The sequence below is a fragment of the Dermacentor silvarum genome, chromosome 5 (genome assembly GCF_013339745.2).
Source record: "Dermacentor silvarum isolate Dsil-2018 chromosome 5, BIME_Dsil_1.4, whole genome shotgun sequence".
NCBI classification, from domain to species: Eukaryota; Metazoa; Arthropoda; class Arachnida; order Ixodida; family Ixodidae; genus Dermacentor; species Dermacentor silvarum.
Genome location: NC_051158.1, coordinates 101,236,863 through 101,258,679, shown reverse-complemented (window position 1 = coordinate 101,258,679; position 21,817 = coordinate 101,236,863). Strand labels below are relative to the sequence as shown.

Below are 21,817 nucleotides of genomic sequence, written 5' to 3'. Positions count from 1 at the left end.
AAATAAATAAAAAGTCACAATTCTCACCACTTCGCAATCGGGAAAACGGTTTCAGAGCTATTATACACCCAAATCAGCGCGATGTTTCATATCTCTTAAGGCGCGACAATTGACATTATGTAGGTTTTAATAGTACCAAATTAGATAATTGTAGCGGCTGTTTTTAGTTTGAATACGATGCGCTTACGCTGGAACGATACTCATGCTCCAGGCATGATCCGTCTTGCAAATTGCACGATTATTGCGTTAATGCGCGAATAAGTCACGGTCCTAAAATTTAACTACGAATAGCTGTTTATCAGTCTGACTGTCATTGATCGTCTTATTTATTAGGCTGCCTGCCTGGAAGCACATTCGTTAATTTTCCTGGTCGAGCACTCATATGTTGTTCGGCACTGATAAGTCACCCACATTATCAGTGCCGAGAGGCAAGCGAATCAGCAAAGCGTCGGACGCTGTCCGATCGTCTATCACAAGAAAACGATCTAGGCAAGTGCTCCCAAAAAAAAGTCCGCGCAGAAGGCTTTACCGCGCTCCTCAGGTTCCTGAGGACTCGTACCGTGACTCCCCTGTTGCAGGAGTCAAGAGTCTTTACGGGTAGCGTGGGCCCGCGGTCTGTGCACTTGACCAGAAGCGGAGAGGAGCCTAGGCAGAGACGACGGACGTAACGAATCGCTATGTCAGAAGCGGTCAGCTCGACCAGCTGCTCAACAAGGAGGGAAAGCGGACCTCACAGCTTCTGTTTTAAGCCTACTACAATGAAATTTCACTGGGGTAAAATGGCTATAGATACCGCATATACTATGAATGTAATCTTGGCAAAGCCATGGCAGTGAAATTGTGTTATTTTCTTATCAGCATCTTTAAATAGCGCCTAAACGACGCGTACACCTGGTGGTGAGGGTAGTGAGCGGATATGGCGAAAGTCTGAGTCGTACATGACTGCTTCTCTCAGTTGCGCCTCAGTGTCACTCGCAACCAAGGCCGCTCGATGAAACGCACGAGGTGCAGCCTGCCACGTCTCCCGAAACCTGTTTGAGGCTCCTAGTTCTCCGCACCGCGCAGCAGCGCCACTGCTCCGGGACAGGCGCGCGGATTGGAGTTTCTTTGGCGCCGTCCGCGTGCTTAGCGCAGCGGCCGCGCTTCGCGTTCACATTTTTATTGACGCGAGAGTTGTGCTTTTTGTTTCCAAAAGTATGAAATAAAATGTCAAGGATGCCTGAAAGGATATCAATATACCCAGTAGTGGGTATTGGGGCCGCTAATAGGCTGACATAGGTCAGGACGGCGCACTTCTGCCGTTGCTTTCGCGCCTTATAACCTCGTTCAAGAGAACTGGCGAGTTCTTTATCGAGATGCAGTACTGCTGATACAGTGGGCGCTTTTTTGTTGAGTGTGCTTATTTACTTGCCTCGCTTGACGTGCTTATTTGCTGGTTAAAAAAAGTTAAATGAAACTTCTTACAAAGGCATGCATAATGACGTAGGTTTGTAAAACTGTTTTCTGCTAGACTTCTTTAGTTTCACATTTCTAGAAAAATGTGGTAGGTAGCAGTTCATAACGGATCGTACATTCAGCCACATTGCCGGCGTGTGGCATATTTATGTAAAGACTATGCAGTGGAAAAAAGTTGTTCAGCGTGAATAGAGCTCTTGCAATGGTAAGAAAAAAAGAACCCTATCATATGAAACTTACAAATACATGCATAATGACATGGGTTTGTATAAGTGTTTTCCGCTAGATTTCGTTAGTTTCACCTTTCTAGAAAAATGGTGTACATGGCAATTTATAATGGATTGTACATTCAGCCCCATTGCCGATGTGTAGCATATTTGTGTAAAGACGATGCAGTTAAAAAAGTTGTTCAGCGTGAAGAGAAACATTGCAAGGGTGAAAAGAAAAAAAAGGTCGAGGGAGGCTGTGTAAATTGTCATTTTATTGATTTACACGATATTAAGCCACGGAAAAGTGCATCGTTCAACAGCTTCAAAATCGTACTACCTTCCATGACGGAGGTTTGTAGGCGAGTTTTAACCGCTCTACAGTTGCATTGAGGTCCCCGGTCCACTTCGCCAGTAGCGGCTAGAACAATTTGCTTAGAAACACCTTACACAGTTCCTCGGTGTGGCCATCGGTGAAGTGAAGCCAACACACCAATTGAAAACGCGTCCCTCGGCTCCCAAATACTTTCTTTGCCACTAGTCCCTGTCGCGAAATGTTTTTCAGCCATGCTTTCCGGCGTTCAACGTCGCTCGGAAACTCAGGGTGCCGGATTAATGGTTCTTGCGTTAATCACACGCAGAGGCACGCAACAGTTGCGCGGGATAGTGCCACATGCAACACGACAAGGACCTCGACACATTTATACTACCACGTGTGCGGACAAAACGCGTGCAAGCGAGACGCGAAATCTCTCCCGCGGCGCCTTCCCGGAGGGAGAGCAGTCCCTCAGCAGTAGCGCCACCCCTAAAAAAGCGGCGGCAAATGTCAACTTTCGCTTCACAGCTTCGCCCATACTTCGCAGCGCGACGTGGCAGGCCGCACCTCGTGCGCTTCAACGAGCGGCCGTGGCTCAACATTCGCAAGTTGATGGGAGTCACTTCCGACGTGTTCTCTTTTTTTTTTCGTTGCGCACGTGATTTGAGTTGTTGCAAAAATTTCTACTTGTTACGTGGTCGTGGGGTGCATGAACACGTACTGGAACACCACTGATCGCTGTGCAGCACACAATGCTGCGCAGAGGAAATCAGAATACGTCTTTCAGCGTGTAAGCGTGCGCCGCGCAGCAGTAGGCATGTACGACGCGGACAAGCCAACGCGCACAAAACATGTAAAGTGCATTTGACGAAGCTGCACAGGCTACATTTCGCGAGCGGTCACTTACCCTTGCACGATCTGCTTGTGAAACGCTTTCACGGGATGACTAAAGGTACTGAAGACACGATGGCGCACGAAAAGCGAGGGTAAGTAGTGTTCAAGGGCGATATTCTGGAGCGATCTTTTCCAATGGTGCATCATCTTCGACATTCTACAGCGAAGCTGTCTATGGCTAGGACCCCGGGTTTTTTTCGCGTTTCTCGACAGAAAACTATCATGAGTGGCTAATACCCCCATAAGCACTCATACCCTGGTTATAGTATAAAAGCGTCTACTGTCGGCGCAGAGCATTCTGACATTCGGCGACGAGTATGGCGAGGGCGAAGAAGTAACTGTCTCCGGAAGAAGCGGCGGAGCAGGAAAGACGACGGGAAGCTGCTCGAGCATGGGCCCTACGACGACGTGCCGACCCATAGTTCCGAGCAAGGGAAGCCGAGGCTAGGCGACGGCGAAAGTCCGAACACCGCTAGTTTCGATTGATGGAGGTTGCGTCGCGACAACGGTACGAATAGACTCATTGGGAAGCTAAAGCCAAGTTGAAGCCACCAGCTCCACTGTTTCACCAGTCTTCGCGACGTTAAGTCAGTGAAGCTGCGCTGATTGTCTTTTTCAGTCCCGTGATGAAAAAAAAAAATCACAGCATATCCACGGGGTGAATGATGATGAGTGGGGCGAAGCTCCGGGGGATCATTCGGGTAAACCACAGCTACGGACGAGAGATAAAGCGAGCGCGCGTCGGGAATGAGAGAGAATAAGAGCGCGCGTCGGGAACCAACGCCCCTGTGCAATGCAGCGCCCCTAGCTACGGACGAGAAAGAGGACGCGCGTCAGGAACGAACGCCCTTGTGCACCGCAGCGCCCCTAGCTACGGACAAGAAAGTAAGAGATTGCGCGTGGGGAACGAGAGAAAGAGAACGCGCGGCGGGAACGAACGCCCTTGTGCACCGCAGCGCACCTAGCTACTAGAGTGTACGAGACATGGTCGAATGGGCCGAACGGCGCTCTGCCGCTGAGGCGCCGCATGTGGAAAAATAGTGCGAGGGCGCTGCGAGCGAACTGGATTGGGGCGGAGACGCGCTCCGCGGCATATTCAAAGTACTTTCGCTGCGGGCGCCGAGGCCGATTGCGCTTAGTACGCTCTTAAAATAGCGCTTTATTTCAACTCCAAATTTATGTTTACACCATTTTGCCAAACATATATATTTGAGGCATAGATTATACAACGCGACGTCTGCAATTTTGCTGTCGTCAAGCGCGTCGTCTGCTAGTGAGCGCGCGTTCGCTACGCGGACGCTGGCGGACGCCCAGTTTTAGGGGCGAAGCTCCTTAGAGTGTGGGTCTGTCCCTCCTCTGTAGTAGTGGTAGTAGTAATAGTAGGTAGCCACGTCTACTTTTATGAGAAAAAAAAATTCCGAAAATTGTGTCCGTAGCGGAATCGAACCAAGGACCCCTCGCTTCTGAACGCGTGGCGCTAACCACTACGCCACGAAGCTTTTTTTTTTTTATTCCCTTCTTTGCAACAATACATACACCCGTACGAATACAAAGCAGGTCACTTGGCGCTACACAATATTAACGCATAATTTGGCTAGACTATGCTACTTTGAAAGGCCTTCAAAGAGGCCACCACAGACACCAAAACGCCAAGCTCCTGAATCCACTCTGGTGGTTCAATAATGTGCCTTAGGGCATCCCGGGTGTACGTAAGACTTTCATCTAGGTGTTGCCTTGCCGACCTTGCATCTACGCGGGCATTCCTGACATCCATGCGCGTTTTCCACACACTGTTCATACACAAAAGCATTATCATGTCAGCCGGCACTCCCTCTGCGTCTGCGCATGGCAAGAAACGAATAACGAAAGGGCTTATCGGCAGTTCTTTTTTCAGAGTTCGTTTGAGAACGTTCCACAAGAAAACGGAGTCAAGGCAATCCAGGAAGATGTGCTCGATAGTTTCCGATTTGTTACATATGATGCAGTTAACAGACCATGGAACAAATATGCCTTTACTTTGTAGCCATGGCTTCACAGGGAGAGTGCCAGAATGCAATTGAAAAAAGAATGTTTTAGCTGAAGGTCTAACAGGCATATTTTTCACACGTTTCAAAACATTCCGTTCAGGTCCTAAGTTGTATATCGTGCGATATACAGGAAGCGGTAAGAAAACATCTACAAGATCCCGATAGAGTTTCTTTGCGTCACAGAAGACAAAAATTCATTCGAAAAATGAGCTTTCAGTAATGAAAATGACATAACAACTTCCTACTACGCCACGAAGCGCACATGGACAGACGCACCACGATGGCAATAAATACCCAACATTAACGAAAGACTGCGCGTTTCTAACGCGTTTGTGCTAGCGCGTTACGGCCCGTGTAAGAAGCGGGTGTAAGACGCTGTGGCCTCTCCGCCTTACCCCCGTATTCATAAACGCTGATGGCGTCGGCAAACGCAGTGCACATTCCGGCATGTGTAAACGGCTGCGTAAGACGCTGTGGCCTCTTCCCCTTAGAGTACTGCACGTTTCTAACGCGTTTGTGCTAGCGTCCCCTTAAGCGGGAGATGGTGCAATTATAATGAACGGCGCTGTTATAAAATAGGAATGACGTCACATATGGCGCGTGTCATTGATGGAAGTCAATCGTTCGATTTAGTGCGGCGAGACTGGGCGAATTACAGGGAAGATTCACGGTTTACCGATGATTCCCTCCGGAGCTTCGCCCACTCATCATCATTCACCCCGTGGATATGCGGTGTTTTTTTCGCAGAACCTCTGTGCAGTACATTTTTTCAATGCTTTAGTTGCTTCGGTGCGCCCATGACTCTTTACGGCTGGCTCCAAATGTAGTTTTAGCCAGGTGAACTGCTGTTTTTACCACTGTCCTCTAAAAGTAACTGGTATCTCCGCACCAAGAATGCTACGTAAGAAAATTTTATTATTGATGTCATTTTACACGCGCTTCTTGTTGGTGGATATTTACCAGGGACAATGATCGAAGAAAACAATATTAGAGTGAAATAAACAAGGTTTGTTAACTGCGTGGCGCGAAGAATGACCAATGTATTTCTAGGTAATTAAATCAAAGGGTACATATACATGTATATATTTACGGTATATATCTGTAGGGGAAAATAACAAATATTCTAAATGCAATGATTGAAAAAATGAGAACTCCCGACAGGAATTAGCGTACGTGTTTGCAGTAACAAACACAGTTATTAGTGAAGACTGGAAATAAACCTGTCATTCACAGACATAATATTCATAGCAGGCAGAACCATCGTATATATATATATATATATATATGTATGTATGTATGTGTGTGTGTGTGTGTGTGTGTGTGTGTGTGTGTGTTTGTGTGTGTGTGTGCGTGCGTGCGTGCGCAAGTGTTATTGATATACTGTGCGACGCCGAATAGTAATTTCCGTTCGAATGTAACGCATAACGCACTATTGAAATCTCAAAGGTGAGTGACTGCATGCAAGTGGGGACTGTTTTCCGTATGATTTTGCTGCCGCAGCGTCGTGGCTGTTGTGCAGAGGCGCAGTTCCTGAGAGAATTAACGGACGGGTGTTAATAAGTCCTGCTTAATAATACCTAATATTTCCTAATAAGTCCTGCGTTTTGGGGCAGCCAGTAAATCTGCTAACTTTATTCAGACAAGAATTTTTGACAGTCTCACCATGTTTGCAACCGAGTAAAACTGAGTGGCCCATGTGGTACCGCACTTCGACGAACGCAACAGATCTGCACATATCTCTACGTGTATGTGAGGCATGTCGTTCCTTTACTTGCTTCATTGTGGTCGTTATGATAGTGCACCGGATAACTGAAAGCAGCCGTTTATAATACACAAGCTGCAGAGTTGAGCGGTCATACATTTGGGAACGACATTACATTTAATTACGCATGAAATATAGGATAAGCGTAACACGTTTTTCTCGGAAATCAGACTCGAGAATAATTTATGTTGTTTACACCCACAGAAATAAGCCGAAGAACGCAGCGACCTGCTTTTTTTCTTTTTTTTTAATATAAGCAAATTCTTAGGTTTTACGTGGCAAAACCACGATATGATTATGAGGCACACGGTTTAGTTTTTGCCACCTGGGGTTCTTTAATGAGCACCTACATAGAAGTCCACGAGTATTTTCCAATTTCGTTCCCATCGAATTCCGCGACCTGGATTGAACCCGCGAGCTCCAGAATTAGCAGCGCGACGCCGTATCCACGATATAGGCACTAATTAGGATACCGCGCAGGCTTTCTTTTTTTTCTTTTTTGAAGTATCGACAGGAAAAAAAAATGCCACGTACGGCTTACGGCCAAAGATTAGCATATAGAATGGCTAACTAAAACCGTTTTCGGCGCTCGAGGTCCGACTGCAATAAATGACCCCGTACCAATTACTCCGCATTCTGTTATGCGAGAAAGGCGGAAACTTGATTGGAATGTTGCACTGCAGTTTACTCTTTTTTTTATCTATACCAATGCTTCCCGTAAATCTAAGTACAAGGCGCCGGATGGGGCAGATATGCTTTGCTTGTTTGAAGCGGCAAGCTGGAAGCTTACATATGTTACAATTGCTTCGTCTTCGTTTCGCAAGACCTACTGATAGAAGACTATATGCGCAACAATACACACGAGAGATACATGCTGCTTGAAGAACGAGAAAAATATTTGTTCTCCAAAGGGAACCGTACAATAACATAGTAGAATGAAAGCCGACACTGTGGCCGCAATGCACGCGCAATCACCGAGCGGCATTAGAAAATGATAAAAAATAAAGAAGAGAAATGAAAAGAATTTATTCTTAAGGCATAAATATATGTCCTATGCAATTATGAACCCCATTTGATCGGTCTGAACGCAAATACCAGCGCGCGAAGAAGTACGAATGACCCTGTCGAGCAGTATCGCCAGCAGTTTTCAACGGCGTGACCTTGATGCGGCCCAATCCATTTCGACCGCAGCGCCGCCCCAGTATTTTTCCACGTCGGGCGCCTCACTGCAAAGCATGCGCCGTCCCAGCCGCTAGTCCCACTCGACCATATTCTAGTACACTCTACTAGCTACGGACGAGGGAGAAAAACGCCGGAAGCGTTCTCCGGAAGCTGGCTTCCGCAACCGGAAGCGGAACCGGAAGCGGAAGTCGGCTTCCGGTTTTACTATACAAATACATATATATGGATATATGCGTTTACATACATACATAGCGGTCTCCATGCCAACCAGAGCTACGGACTTCTAGTGAACACTTCATAAAACTACATGCGGCGTCTCTTTTACGTACGGACATACAATGCCATCTATTGAGCAATTCATAAACTAGAGCTGGCTACATACTACTACTACTACTACTACTACTACTACTACTACTACTACTACTACTACTACTACTACTACTACTACAGAGGAGGGAACGACCCACACCCTAAGGAGCTTCGCCCCTAAAATCACCGACGATTACGATACTCCTTAAAGCGAAATTTGAGAGCACCTCTTACGTGCTTTGATTTCGCGAAAGCGCGCGGGTGACGCCTGGGGGATATGCACAGCAGCCGCCTCCGAAAGACCTCCTAGATGACGCGTGCTACTCTGGCGCCATCTCGTAGCCTTTTGCCACACTGTAGCATTACCCTCCTCCACTTACTACCTCACGGTTCCGCTGCTGCCTCCTCCGCTTTCCTCCTCGCGTCTTGCGTTCCCCGCTGCGCTCCGCGTTCAATTTCATCTTTCCCTGTGCTCGTTCGCTCGGTTACGCCGACACTAACCGCAGGAACGGGCGCCTGCTGTGCTGTAAACGATTTTGGCGGGTGTTTTGTGACTCGCCCACTCGTAATTCAAGCTAAAAATTTTCCACAAAGGCTACTGTGTGCCTAAGGTATCTGAATTTGGGCTTTTACGTGGTCGAGAATTTCGTTGCATTTGGCTGCTTGCTCGTCGGCGAGCGGCGCGGCGCCTTTTGGAACAACCTCGCGCAGGGGAGAGTGAGAGCGGACTCTCGCCACGCCTGGGGTTCCTTACGGCCCATGCTTGGTTCTGCCGCAACAGTTTGAAGTCAGTCTTAGGAGCAGAAGGCACAAACACGCACACATAGACGCCAATGGTCGCGGGTGTGACCGAGAATTTTTGAACTCGTAGGGCTTCTCGGCGTCTTCGACGTTCGGGCGTCTGCCGCTGTTTTGTCCGCGTGGCACAAATTGTTAGTGACAGAGGCGAGGACTTGTAATAGCGGTTACTTTGTGCTCGTCACTCTTTCTCTCTCTCTACCCCGTTACACTTTCTCTTTTTGTCGCCCTACCCGTTTTCTGCGTGCACGGAAGACAACGGCAACTACCTCTCGTTAACCTCCTTTCCTTTATAAGCATTCTTTATCTCTCTAATTATTTCGTCGCACATCTGATACATGCTGGTGAAAGTAGTTTCCAAAGGGAATTAGAAGATTGCCAAGGAGAATGTGTGTCTTGCTTCGTTCATCTTGACATTCTCTCAGACCATCTCCGTCAATGAGTTTATTTGAGTTTATCAAGCAATACTAGCTACTGTCACATGATCGCTCTACTCTATACAATCTTGTGAAGTTCAAGTTTGCAATATTTAGCGTTGTGAAATTCCAGTTTGTCATTTCCAAAAGCCTTCATTTCATCAGGCACGTCTCTCTCTGTAACGCACATATGTGATCTGCATATATGTCGTCCCCACTCTTCAAGTATTGTTTAGCGTACTGCAGGAAAACCGCCATTAACTTATTAAGATTTCATCTTTGCACGCTGACAACGCCGGGAGTGGCACGCGAGTCATTGTTAGCGGGAAGCAAGTCACAGGCGCCGAGTTATTTGTGTCCGATCAATGTCGCTCCCAGATGTTATGTCGCCGCATCTGCTCACCAACAGGTCATTAAACTGCTTCTTGATATAGTCTGTATCTGAAGCCGTAATGCTTACAATTAATAATGAATTATTATAAAATATACACTTGCGAAATTGTTTCAAGAGTCACCACTTAAATGCATTGAGCCTAACAATTATTAGCCGATTAGCTTTACTTTCCTATTGCTTTGCATTCTTGAGAATAATAAAAGTTACCACATATGTATTCGGGTGAAAAACGCCGTCTAAAAAGTTCCTTTTCATTGAGAACACTTAAAAGTTAGCTGAGTTATTGCCAATATACGAATATGGCGTGTCTTCTTTTAAGAATCGTGTTCAGGTAAACGGTTTTGCGCTCGAACACGAACGCTTACTCCAATTCTTTCTGCAGGTCCCTTTTCCATTCCTGGATCCGTTGAGGCTCTTGCATTTGTTAGCACGCCGTATGTGAATGCATCGCTGGAATTCCCGGATGTTGAGATCGTCCTGCAGTCCCTCCCTTCTTCAGCGGTTCCCTTGGAATACTATCTGACAAACATGGATCTCCGAAAAGACGTGAGGGGACTAAGTTTGCTGTCTTACAATGTGCGGTATACCCTTATCTTTTCATGGGACACGGGCGATATTGCTACATGGAGATTGATACGTGGAGCAATAATGTCTGGGAATGTTCCAATGGCAAGTACTACCAGTGAAATAGCATAAAAACATTAGAGAAAAGCAACCTTCGAATATAGGATGGAATGTCAAATATGTTCGCATTTCTAGATAAAAAGAAACATAAAGGTTGCGTGGCGATGGTTCAATAAATAAACAATGTACAGAATATTCTTTAACAAAAAGAAAAAGAAAGAGGCGCAGCAAGAGTACGAAAAAAAAAAGCACGAGACTGCACAGCGCCTGTGTTTCGCAATCACGCTGTCAGTAGTCCCGTTCCTTCCTTTCCATCCCTGCTATAGCACTGATGCAAGATTGTAGGCGTGCTGTCGTGCTTATTGTTTCTCGGCTTTAATGCACTTTCCTCACTCGCGCATATCACCAAACCAGTGGAGGTTGAAGCATGCACGAAGACACATCAAGAAGGCTTAATGATATTACCGCAATTTTCTCGACAGAGTACACCCACTCCGCACATCTTCTAAGAATGATTAATTTAACAAGTGGCCATTCGATGCCGTGTACTTACATACGTATTAGTCTCAAAGATGCCCAAGGAAAGTTAATTGTCGTATCGGTCATCTAGAAATTGCCGGCACTGACCTTATAGAGTCCCGCCCATACGCAATTAAAGCTAACATTTTTAGTGTCCTTTACATTAAAAAAATATCAAAGATGTGCCATGCGCGGTCTTGAAAATGGGGTAGAAATTTGTTCGCTGAGGAACCAATGTCGTTAATCAGTGTAAACTGTAACATTTTAAAATTTTGCTTGTTTATTCTTACTCAGGTGTACGATCAATACTTCCTGCCCAAACGCGGACATCACGGATTCGCACTGGCTCCAGTGATGAACAGGCCGAAATCGAGAGGTTACGTGAAACTGAGGACAGCGAACCCGCTGGACCAACCAATCATTGACCCGATGTATTTGACGCATCCTCAGGATCTTGCAGTGGCAGTTGAAGGTACATTGGTACATAGTCGAAGCATTAAATAAATTGGAGCATGTTTTTAACAATTTTCCTAACGCTTTCATGCGCGTGTGAATCCAGAACCAAGGCTTTCCGAATACGGCAAAATTTCAGCATGCAGCTAATCAATATACGAGCTAGGATACATGCCGCATTTCCAATGTTTCGTCGGAGCGAAGTTTCTTGTACGTCATAGAAGACTTCTCGGGGTAAACGTGTTTACCCCAAACAGTCCAAGTACCATTTCACATCAAGGAAAATCGGAACTTGTTCCTGGCCATGAGGGAGTACATTCCTACCAACAAAAATTTCTAGCGTAAAAATATTTAGTCTATTAAATAATTTGTACCTGGTTTCCTTATCCACAAATACACTCGTTCGGGCGTATCAAGAACGATGCGAGCGTAAATTTAATTCTTTGCATTAATTTTACGCTCTTAAATCGGAATGTAGAGTTGTCGGTGCCTACGTATCGACCCTTTTCACCGCGCTCCCACGGTGGCCGCCATATTTGATCACGTGGTGACGGGTCCATTACTAGCGTAAGCCGGCCCACACTGCCTACGTTCACGATGGCAGCGCATGACGCCGGCGCGGCGCAGCCAGCCGAGGTTTCAGGTGTTGTCGTTTACAATGAATGGGTGAACGAAAATAGTCTTTGACCACAGCTTCAGATGACATGGGAATGTCTCGCATATCTCGTTCCGTGCTCTTTACGCCTCGTCCTAACGCCCCGACACTCCCATACGGTGAGCGTACTAGAAGGCAGGGCTAGAAATTGTTTTCCGAGTATTGTGGTACACTAACTTCACCGGTGTATTAAAGCGAGAATACTGTCTTGAATGATCTTGAAGGTCTTGAAGCCACAGGCTGGCTTGCACTTAGGTTGAGTAGTTTATTGGTGCGATGTCATTACATTTCTGATTTTGTACCTAATCACTCGCGACTGTGCGAATTTCGAAATATTTTTGTTTATATTATGCGCGTTCCGAGCTTACAAAAGGCGTGTTTGAATTCGTGCATGTTTCGACATCCAGTTTCGGGAAATGCGGTTTCGTAGTAGCCTACGGAAAGCGCGTCACAGCGTTCGTCCCACATTTGTGTTGTGGCTCGCGACGGAACGTTCAGCTTCATTCTTACTTAACATATTTAAACCAGTCATTGGTTGGCATTCTCGCTAATGAGTGCACTCATTTCTAAAAGGACACTGAGTCTCATGAGTTTGCTTTAGGTACTGCACATTAGTGGAGGAACAAGAATGCGTACACAATAAGCACAATCGGTTTGCTAAATTTGCGGTGCTCTGACTATCATTTATTTCCGGCAACTTTTTGCCTTTGAGAAAAGAAATTATACCGAAATTGTTCCGCTACAGCAAAAAACGGTGCTAGATGATGGTTGAACAATTTATTCCGTGGGTTTTTGGCACAAGGAAGGAGAAAACCTAAGATGAGAGCAGCTACAGTAAAGCACTGCTAGCTAAACGTCAATGAGTGGCGCATCTTTTATTCGATGCTTCTCCATAGTGAGCACAAAGCGCTGCAAGCTGATCAGCATTCAAAGATTCGTTTGGTAATATCACAGCTTTCAGTCTAATAATAATCAAAAGACATCCTTACTTCGTATGCATGCACGCGTATTGCATATTTATCAGATACTAAAGTGGGTTTAGCGAACTGGGGGGCTTATGATATATGAGGGACGCCGAATTGCGCGGGCTGTACACTTACTTCGGCCATCTGGTTTTACTTAAAGTTAACTTAAATGCGCGTCAAAGAACAGGAGCATCTTTGCATTTCAATCGTTCGGGATGCGACCGGGGATGAACGGCTGCGGATGCAGCGTAGCGTGTGTTGAGACAAGGAGCGGTGACGATGTATGGCATCCCCATTTGAATCAGGGCGGTGAAAAATAACCACCTAGCCCACTTGAGTTAATCAGGTATGATATGCATGCTTTCGATTCTAACATTTTTGTTTACGCCTCCTTGTTATTTCTTCTCTTCCTCAAAACTTATCTACCTCGTACCGCTACCTATGCCTGTAACGCATCTATCTATCTAGTCGTATCTATCTCTTCCCAGCTTTTTTTCCACCAATACTCTAAACGTCTCTTGCTTATCTCGACTGCTGACCGGTTGATGCTTCCATCCACTGTAAATGCAAGCGCTTCTGGAAGGTGTGCGCTACCTACGGGTCACATTCCGTGGTCTCCGGATTTTTTCTGCAGCATAACTATGCCTCATCTTGTTGCGAGTATTGGCTCCAGTATGTTTTTGTTCTTAGGCAACCAGCTCGAGCCTCAAATAGCAAGGCTGTGCCCTTTGTGTTATCGTAGAGATGTTTCTTCTAATTTCATTCTTGCAATTCTTGTAAAATTCCATGGTCCTTTTTGTTTCCATTTTTTGCATTGCATTCACTCTGTTTTTCTCAATTTCTTTTTGACAACTTCTGGTTCTCCATTCAAACTTTCACTAATCCTGCACTAGTTGCCAATATTCTGGGCCTCTTCTTCCATTCTATGTCCACGCTTTTCAGGTACAGATACTTGTGCACTTTAGCCGCCCATTTATTTTCATCCGTGTTCCCGAGTCTTTCTTCACAATAATTTCGCTCTGTGCTTCTCTGACTTCAACGCTACGTCTAACCAATGATGCGACGTGGCGTAAGCGCCATCCCATTTATAGTCACCGAACTAGCCTGCGAAAAGGACTTTAAAAATTATAGTGAGCTTTCTTAGGTAAGCAGGCATCTGTTCAATGGTAGATAAATCTGAGTGCAATTATGCTCGCATCTCGCAGCTAGAATAGGATAAGAAACAGCTTCACTGCTTGCAACATAGGCATTTGCACATCACACTGCATCGTCACGGCGAACACCGCATAGCAAGACGTTAAAAACACCCACAAGCCTCACATTGTTTAACGACGCGAAATAAATGTAATGCTTAGAAGAGCAATAAGACACTAAGCCTTGCAAGTAAGACTTTTATGTAAAACATTTACTTGCGGCGTAAACGGCAGCCATGACCAACAGCTGCAGAATCAAGCAGCCTTGACATGTAGGTCACCGGTCGTGTGGCTGCCGTTATTTATTACAATTTCGATGTCACTAGCGCAGTTTTATGTAAAGATTTTAAGCAGCAATCAACGATTCTACCAGCAAGGCACAGTTGTCCAATAAATCGCGAAATATCTTTGTCCTGCTTTACTCGAATAAAAATGGATGTCCTGTCCTTGCATGAGAGCAATTGGGGCATTTGACACGTGTCATTTTTCTCTTACAATTTTATTGCGATAGCAATTATATGGACACTCAAAAGCAGATTTCTGCCGTCGGCGTCGCCGTCGCCGTCGCCGTCGCCGTCGCCGTGAGGTTCCGTATGACGTCATTTGGAGATGAAATCGTCGCCGCGCTCCGAACGCTGTATGTGCGAGTGAAAGGGCGCGAGGGGCGCGTCTTTCACGGGGAGTGAACGCACGGCGGAAAACAAACGCGCGTTCTGCGCCGTGCTCGCTTAAGGGCTGCAGAAGTAGGCGTCTCTTTTCTCCTTTACAATCACCATATATGTAGAGCAAACGCGCCTTCTTCGGACGCGCGAGAGGCCGTGGGGGAGGGGGAGGGAAGGGAGGCGACGTTTAGCTGCGGCACCAAGTGCCTATTTATATCAGAGGCTCCAGCAACAGTCACCAACGCCGCACGCATTTTGAGCTAACGCGGGCAAAACGCCGATGGCGTCGACAACAGTTCTGCGTGTTGTTGCTACCAAAGCCGCTCACCTTACTTCGTATGACATTGCTGTGTTGCTATCGCATTCATTGCTTCGCCCTTAGGGCGAAACTGTGACATTTTTTTTTTTCACTAGCACTTCAAAAAAATCTCGGCGACTGCGCAACCACTTTGGCGTTATCAGGCCATCGAAACGCTCCAATGACATCCACTCTCGCAAAGCGGGCAAAGTCGCTGTGTCGTTATATTGAACGGCGTGACATAAGCGTTTTGCGCTCGTCCGTGTCCATTACTGTGTCCGTGTTCAGTTTGCGCATAACCATTTCTTTTGCAAGTGACATATTCAGGTGCGCATACCACTTTATACAAAACCTTACCAGAAACCGGTATCGACGTAACAAAATAGATATCGCAGTTTCGCCCCAAAGACACACTGCATCGGTTGCGATAGCAAATTAGCTGACAACTATGCGAAGTGATGATATTAGTTTTATCGGCAATATAAACTTGTAAATATTCGCTTACTAGCTGAATTAACAAGCACGATATCACGCGCGCACAGGTAAACATGAACACACCTCCCTCGATGACCCCGGAATCTCGTTGTCAAAACGTTGGAGTGAGGAAGCGCGGCAGCAGCTGCGAGCGAATTGACCTTCGTGCTGTCACTCGCTTCAACGCGAACTAAATGTCCAAAGCATAGTGCATACGAACCTACTTGCACTCGGCGTGGCATACCATTTCCGCATCGCAGGTCGCTTTGAAGATGAGGCTAGCCAGGGCGCGCACTTTGAGCACATCACAGATCACTTTCAGGATGCGGCGTCCACGCGGCCGCGCCGTAAGCAGCAGCCGCCCGAGTCGGTCTGATACCGATACTTAGAAGATAGAGCCTAAGCAACGCTGACACAGGCAGAACGACCACTCTTCTCGGTCTGTATACGCGTAGTTCAGTAGCTGTATTCAGTTTAGCTGTCGCATCAGTCGAAAGCTAAAGGTGGTAAATATTGCGCAGGAACACTCCGCTTCGCCTTCTGTAGTACCATGTTGTGCCTTTGTAATCTAAATTTTACCACTTACGGTAATTACAAAGTGTTGTTCAAGAACGAAGTGTAACTGATGGTGGTCCGCAGCAGAAAATGGTTGTTTGCACTATGTACCTCTATCACGTGACCGGCTTCCCACCCTTCGCACACATACTTTTTCTCTGCTTTGCACTCTGAAAGCTCACATTAAAGAACACTGCTCTTTCTCTTTTTGATTTGTCTTTTTCGGTCAGGGGTCAAGATAGCACTGCGACTCATGGAGACCGACGCCATGCGGGCCCTCAAAGCGAAGCCTTGGGACATCCCTCTAGATGCGTGCTACTCTGCAGGCCCCATATGGAGTGACCCGTACATAGCCTGCCTTGTACGCCACATGGCTCACACCACGTGGCACGCCTGCTGCACGTGCCCCATGGGTTCGGACGAAAGGGCCGTGGTGGACCACAGGCTCAGGTAAGCTTGTGTTGAGATGAAGTTGGCATTCAGGTGGTAAAAAAAGTGAAAATTACCGTCTCGGCGGCCTACACTGTTAACAACCTTAAAAGGCCCAGGACGTGGTCGTCCGACTATTCCCACTTTATCATAACGGCAAGAAAGCCAATATGATTAGAAGCAAAGAAAGTCTCTCTGCGCGCATGTTACACGTAAAATTACGATGCCAAATCACAGCTTCTAATCTTCTGTCATAGATAGCTACCGCTATTTTAGTATCGCATTATTGACCTCATATACAGTGCCACAAGCGTATAGTCTGCTTCGAAAACTTCTGCAGATACATGCTCTGCAGTGCCGTATTCATGTTGCTCCGCAAGCTTTGGCACCAAACGAAGCTGCTTGCGCAGGGGGTTGTCAAATTGGATCATTCCCGCGCTTCTTTCAGTCACAGTATTAAACACACAGGAAAACGCTTGCAGAAACTAACTTGAGCTGACCGCAGACCAGCACACACACGTGAAAAGGAAACCTCGCGCATATTGAGCAGGTTAATTACGTCAAATGCACTTCGTTTCCTCACGCTTCCGTGTTGCCGGGCTGCGGTGCGGTTCAAATACAAGATTAAAGTCGGAGATTTTCTACCGCGCAGAATGGAGTCAAATTTTGCCAGGTTGATGTGGGACGTGTACGATTTCACATGCGATGCATGACGTAATCCTGGCCGCTTTAGAAATCGGGGGTCATATGGAACCTATTCGCAGCACGTGTGAGTTTCAACCTACACGCGATAGCTTGGTGCCGGAGCACTTCTCCAGCTTTATTAGCACGAAAAGTGCTGAAAATGCGGAGCACACTTTATCACGCGTGACAGCGCGCTCGTCGCAGGACGCAAGGAGAACGCCGTTATGCCCAGTGGCGCGCTGTTCCGAAATCTGTCCAAAATATGTCATGTGATCGCCGCTTAAATGCATCAATGTTTAGGGTTACGGTGGGGACCCGCCGCGGTGGCTCAGTTAGCTAAGGCGTTGCGCTGCTTAGCATGAGGTCGCGGGATCGAATCCCGGCCGCGGCGGCCGCATTTCGATGGAGGCGAAATGTAAAAACGCCCGTGTGCTCGCGTTTTTGTGCACGTTAAAGAACCCCGGGTGGTTAAAATTAATCCGGAGCCCTCCACTACGGCGTGCCTCATCATCAGAACTTGTTTTGGCATGTATAACCCCAGAAAGAAGGGTTATGGTGGGTACGGGGCCATTATAGTAACAGCCGCGGCGGGAACCAATTTTCGTGTACGATAAATTGATTGCGTTTATAATGTATGCGTTGTCTTTTGAAAACAATGTATATATATATATACACGAAAGAAGAATCGGAACCGAGGGGCTCGATTTTATTAGTCATAACCAGGAAAAGCCAACAGACAACGACGCCAAGGAAAGCATCGGGGAAATTAAGTGTAGTTGAAATTGGAATGTAGAAAATAATGAAGAAAAGGGAAATTAAACTGGACGAAAAGATAACTTGTCGCCGGCGGGAGCCGAACCCGCAACCTCCGCATTACGCTTGCATTGCACTACCAATTGTGCTACGGCGACGGCCATCAATTCGTCCACTAACTTGGGTATTTATGTTTACTAGATCTAGCCCCAGGAGTGTTAGCCAGCGCCACTCAGAACCATGGTGGGCGGATGTGGAACATCCTTTTTTAGTCCGATGGCTTCACGATACACGTGATCTTGGGAGAACAGGCACGTGGCTACTAAACCCTCGCATGCTACCTGATGACATCAAGGCTGCCAGATTCAAGACCCTCGTAATGAAATACGAAAGAAGAATGGGAACCGAGGGGCTCGATTTTATTAGTCATAACCACAAAAAGCCAACAGACAACGAAGCCAAGGAAAGCATCGGGGCAATTAAGTGTAGTTGAAATTGGAATGTAGAAAATAATGAAGAAAAGGGAAATGAAAGTGGACGAAAAGATAACTTGTCGCCGGCGGGAGCCGAACCCTCAAACTCGAATCTGACAGCCTTGATGTCATTAGGTAGCATGCGAGGGTTTATTAGCCACGTGCCTGCTCTCCCAAGATCACGTGTATCGTAACGCGATCGGGCTAAAAAAGGATGTTCCACATCCGCCCACCATGGTTCTGAGTGGCGCTGGCTAACACTCCTAGGGCTAGATCTAGGAAACATAAATACCGAAGTTAGTGGACGAATTGATGGCCGTCGCCGTAGCACAATTGATAGTGCAAATCATGCGTAATGCGGAAGTTGCGGGTTCGGCTCCCGCCGGCGACAAGTTATCTTTTCGTCCACTTTCATTTCCCTTTTCTTCATAATTGTCTACATTCCGATTTCAAGTACACTTAATTTCCCCGATGCTTTCCTTGGCTTCGTTGTCGGTTGGCTTTTTGTGGTGATGAGTGTGTATATATATATATATATATATATATATATATATATATATACATATATATTACCGCAGCCATGGCCTAGTGGTAGAGCGCCCGCCTCGGCTGCGGGAGGCTATGGGTTCGATTCCCACCGCCGCCGGGCACCCACTAGTTCAAATGGGTACAAGCGCGCCCCGGCCTGGCGTTCGGCTTTCTTCTGGGGTCGTACGTTTGGGAAAGGAGCCTGCGTCCTGAATTCCCGTCGAAACCAACGTGAGCACGGAAAAAAAAGTGATGTTCCGATATATACAATATATATATAAATATCGTGAAAAAAGTATCGAAAAGCGCGACTACCACGACCTTCCTACCAAGCTTTTCTTTAAAAAAAAGCTTTTAGACGTTTATAAACTGCGCAAAAAAACGAAGACACAAGAAAGAAAACACACACGACACCACTGCGCTCGCGGTGTCGTTTGTGTTTTCTTTCTTGTGTCTTCGTTTTTTGCGCAGTTTAAAAACGTCTAAAAGCTGTGAACCAACTAGCCCGCCAGAACGTCCTACTTTCTACCAAGCACACACTAAGGCGCATATCTCGCGAGTGTCAAAGCGCTGGTCGCTCGACGCCGAACAGGCACTGCGGCTACGCACAAAGGTAGTGTCGGTGGGGTGAAATGACACGTAATAACGGACACACTCGACATGCGAGTACCGTGTCTGTTTCTGACGGGTGTGTGCTGCTCATAATTTCCTCTCAATTGTGTCCTATCGGGACCTTTCCATGTCCGACACTGTCAATAGACTTTTGCTTGTTCTCTTGCGCAATGATAGTGCGGGGCTATATTTTTGATTAGGACACCCTTCTCGCTTATAAAATGTCCTGGTTAGGCATTCTTGTGTGATGAACAAATGATGTGGCAAAGTAGCTTCAGTATTCTTCTTAGGAAGTGCTGTTAGTACTTGCGCAACCGCCGTGTGCAAAACTATAGGGAGCACGAAAATAACGACGGCTACATGATGTGTGGCATGCAATAGGCATCACCCGTTGAGTAGTTCGCGTCGTGTAGCTGTTCCTGTCAGCACACGTTGAATCAGTCATTTCTTCAGCGCAAATCCTTGCTTTACTTCTCGTATCACTTAGGGTATTTTGTATACTGATAGCATGTGACAGCATTCACAAAGCAGATGGCGCCACCAATGCCTTTTAGGCGAAGTAGAATTGAGGTTTCTAGCTCGCAAAAAGCTTCATTTTGAATATTTCCTAAAGGTTTCAACGATTCCTCGATGGCATGGGCTGAGAGATGTACCCGGTGAACTAGAGAAGGGCACTGGGGAAGTAAATACGCAGGCGTTTACATGTCTTCTATGGTGCTGCTGCACGGAGACGTCCCTACTGATCACGCTTAATCGCTGTCATGCCTGGCTTTGTGTTGCGAAAAGCCGGCCCTGGGACGACCGCACGGTGTCAAGAAAATCTACGTTCTTCGGCAAGGCCTGCATATGGACTTCGGCTGGGCCGACGTTATTTGCTCGGACTAAGTAAAAAGCCTCCATTTACTTGGACTCGGGATAGTGTTTGGGCCGCTGATCCTTCAGCCAAAGGGATGAGTGCATCCGGGAGTAAGAGCCAGAGAAAAAAGGTTTATTCTACATACTTACAGTGGCTCCAAATGAGGAAGCCCACTCCATGGGGGAGCACTTCGAATGTGTCTGCTCACTACATGTCTGAGCACATATCAGAACAGGTCAGGATACACCACTGCACCCAAATTGTCCGCTTATAAAACAGTCGTCTTCCCTAGTTGACCCGACTAGGGAATCTGATGACCTTGGTGCGGCAAATAAGAGGAGTCGCATTGTTCACAAAACTGCGCCTCTAATGTTGCTCCCTCACATTTGGCTCAACTGCGTGGCCATCTGGGAAGCCGAGTTAGTCCTCGTTCCCACGGTAGTAATTCCACGGAGTCGGCCCCTCACATCAATCAGTGGCATCTCAGCGACGGTCAGCTTGTCGTGGTCGTCATCGGGCACTGTCGCCAGGTAGGCGGCCGCTGATGAAGCGGGTGGCATCGGGGCAACTCTCTAAGGATGCGCACTGCTGATTTGGGGTGCTGGTTTGCCCGTCACCATCGGTGTCGGGCAATGTCTCTGTCTGGGTGACGCTGATGAAAGGGCCTCCCTCGATGGAAACAAAAAAGAATGCGCCCTGCCGATTCGGGATGCAGCAAATCCTAAGGTTACCATCCGTCCTGGCGTAATGGCTTTGGGGTTGCGCTCCTACGGGGGCGAAATGCAAGACTACCCAGGGGGTCAGTTCTAATCAGGAGCCCCCAACTATGACGTGCTTCAATAATCATATCGTGGATATGACACGTAAAAAGAAATTGATTTTTTTTATCTTCAGATGCCCTACAGGCCGATCATCACCGTCATCATCATCAGCCTATATTTACGTCTGCTGCAGGACGAAGGCCGATAGTGAAGGTGAAAATCGTTCTTAAGTATAAGTGCCCGAGCAAATATAAGCACTCGAGCGATACTGCGGGCTGTTTGAATCGAAAGGCGCCTTTTGCAGTGTCTATAGTGTGTCACTTCATTCTCTAACAGACAGAATTACGTCAAAACAGTAATAAGGTCGTCTGTCAGATGCACTATTGTGACCTTTATGAAAGGGAACAGGTGTTCGCATGAGCTAGCTTCGTCTTCCCCACGTTGCGCGACGCCCCGGCAAGGTGCAAGACCAGAATAAGGCTATGCAGTTCGTTTTAGTGCATGCACCCTTTATTGCACGTTTTTTTTTGGTGCTGATACTGCACGCGAGCGGAGAAAAATGGA

General features: G+C 46.9%; 1 protein-coding gene across 1 annotated transcript in view; it reads left to right on the top strand.

Annotated features, from left to right (window-relative positions):
- The window catches only part of LOC119454284 (glucose dehydrogenase [FAD, quinone]), a 92,119-nt gene that overhangs the window by 65,134 nt on the left and 5,168 nt on the right, over positions 1–21,817 (top strand). Inside the window, exons 4-7 of the mRNA XM_037716254.2 lie at positions 10,142–10,305; positions 11,197–11,374; positions 15,863–15,949; positions 16,388–16,607. Of these exons, the coding sequence (XP_037572182.1) occupies positions 10,142–10,305; positions 11,197–11,374; positions 15,863–15,949; positions 16,388–16,607 (649 nt within the window). The remainder of the gene's footprint in view (positions 1–10,141; positions 10,306–11,196; positions 11,375–15,862; positions 15,950–16,387; positions 16,608–21,817) is intronic.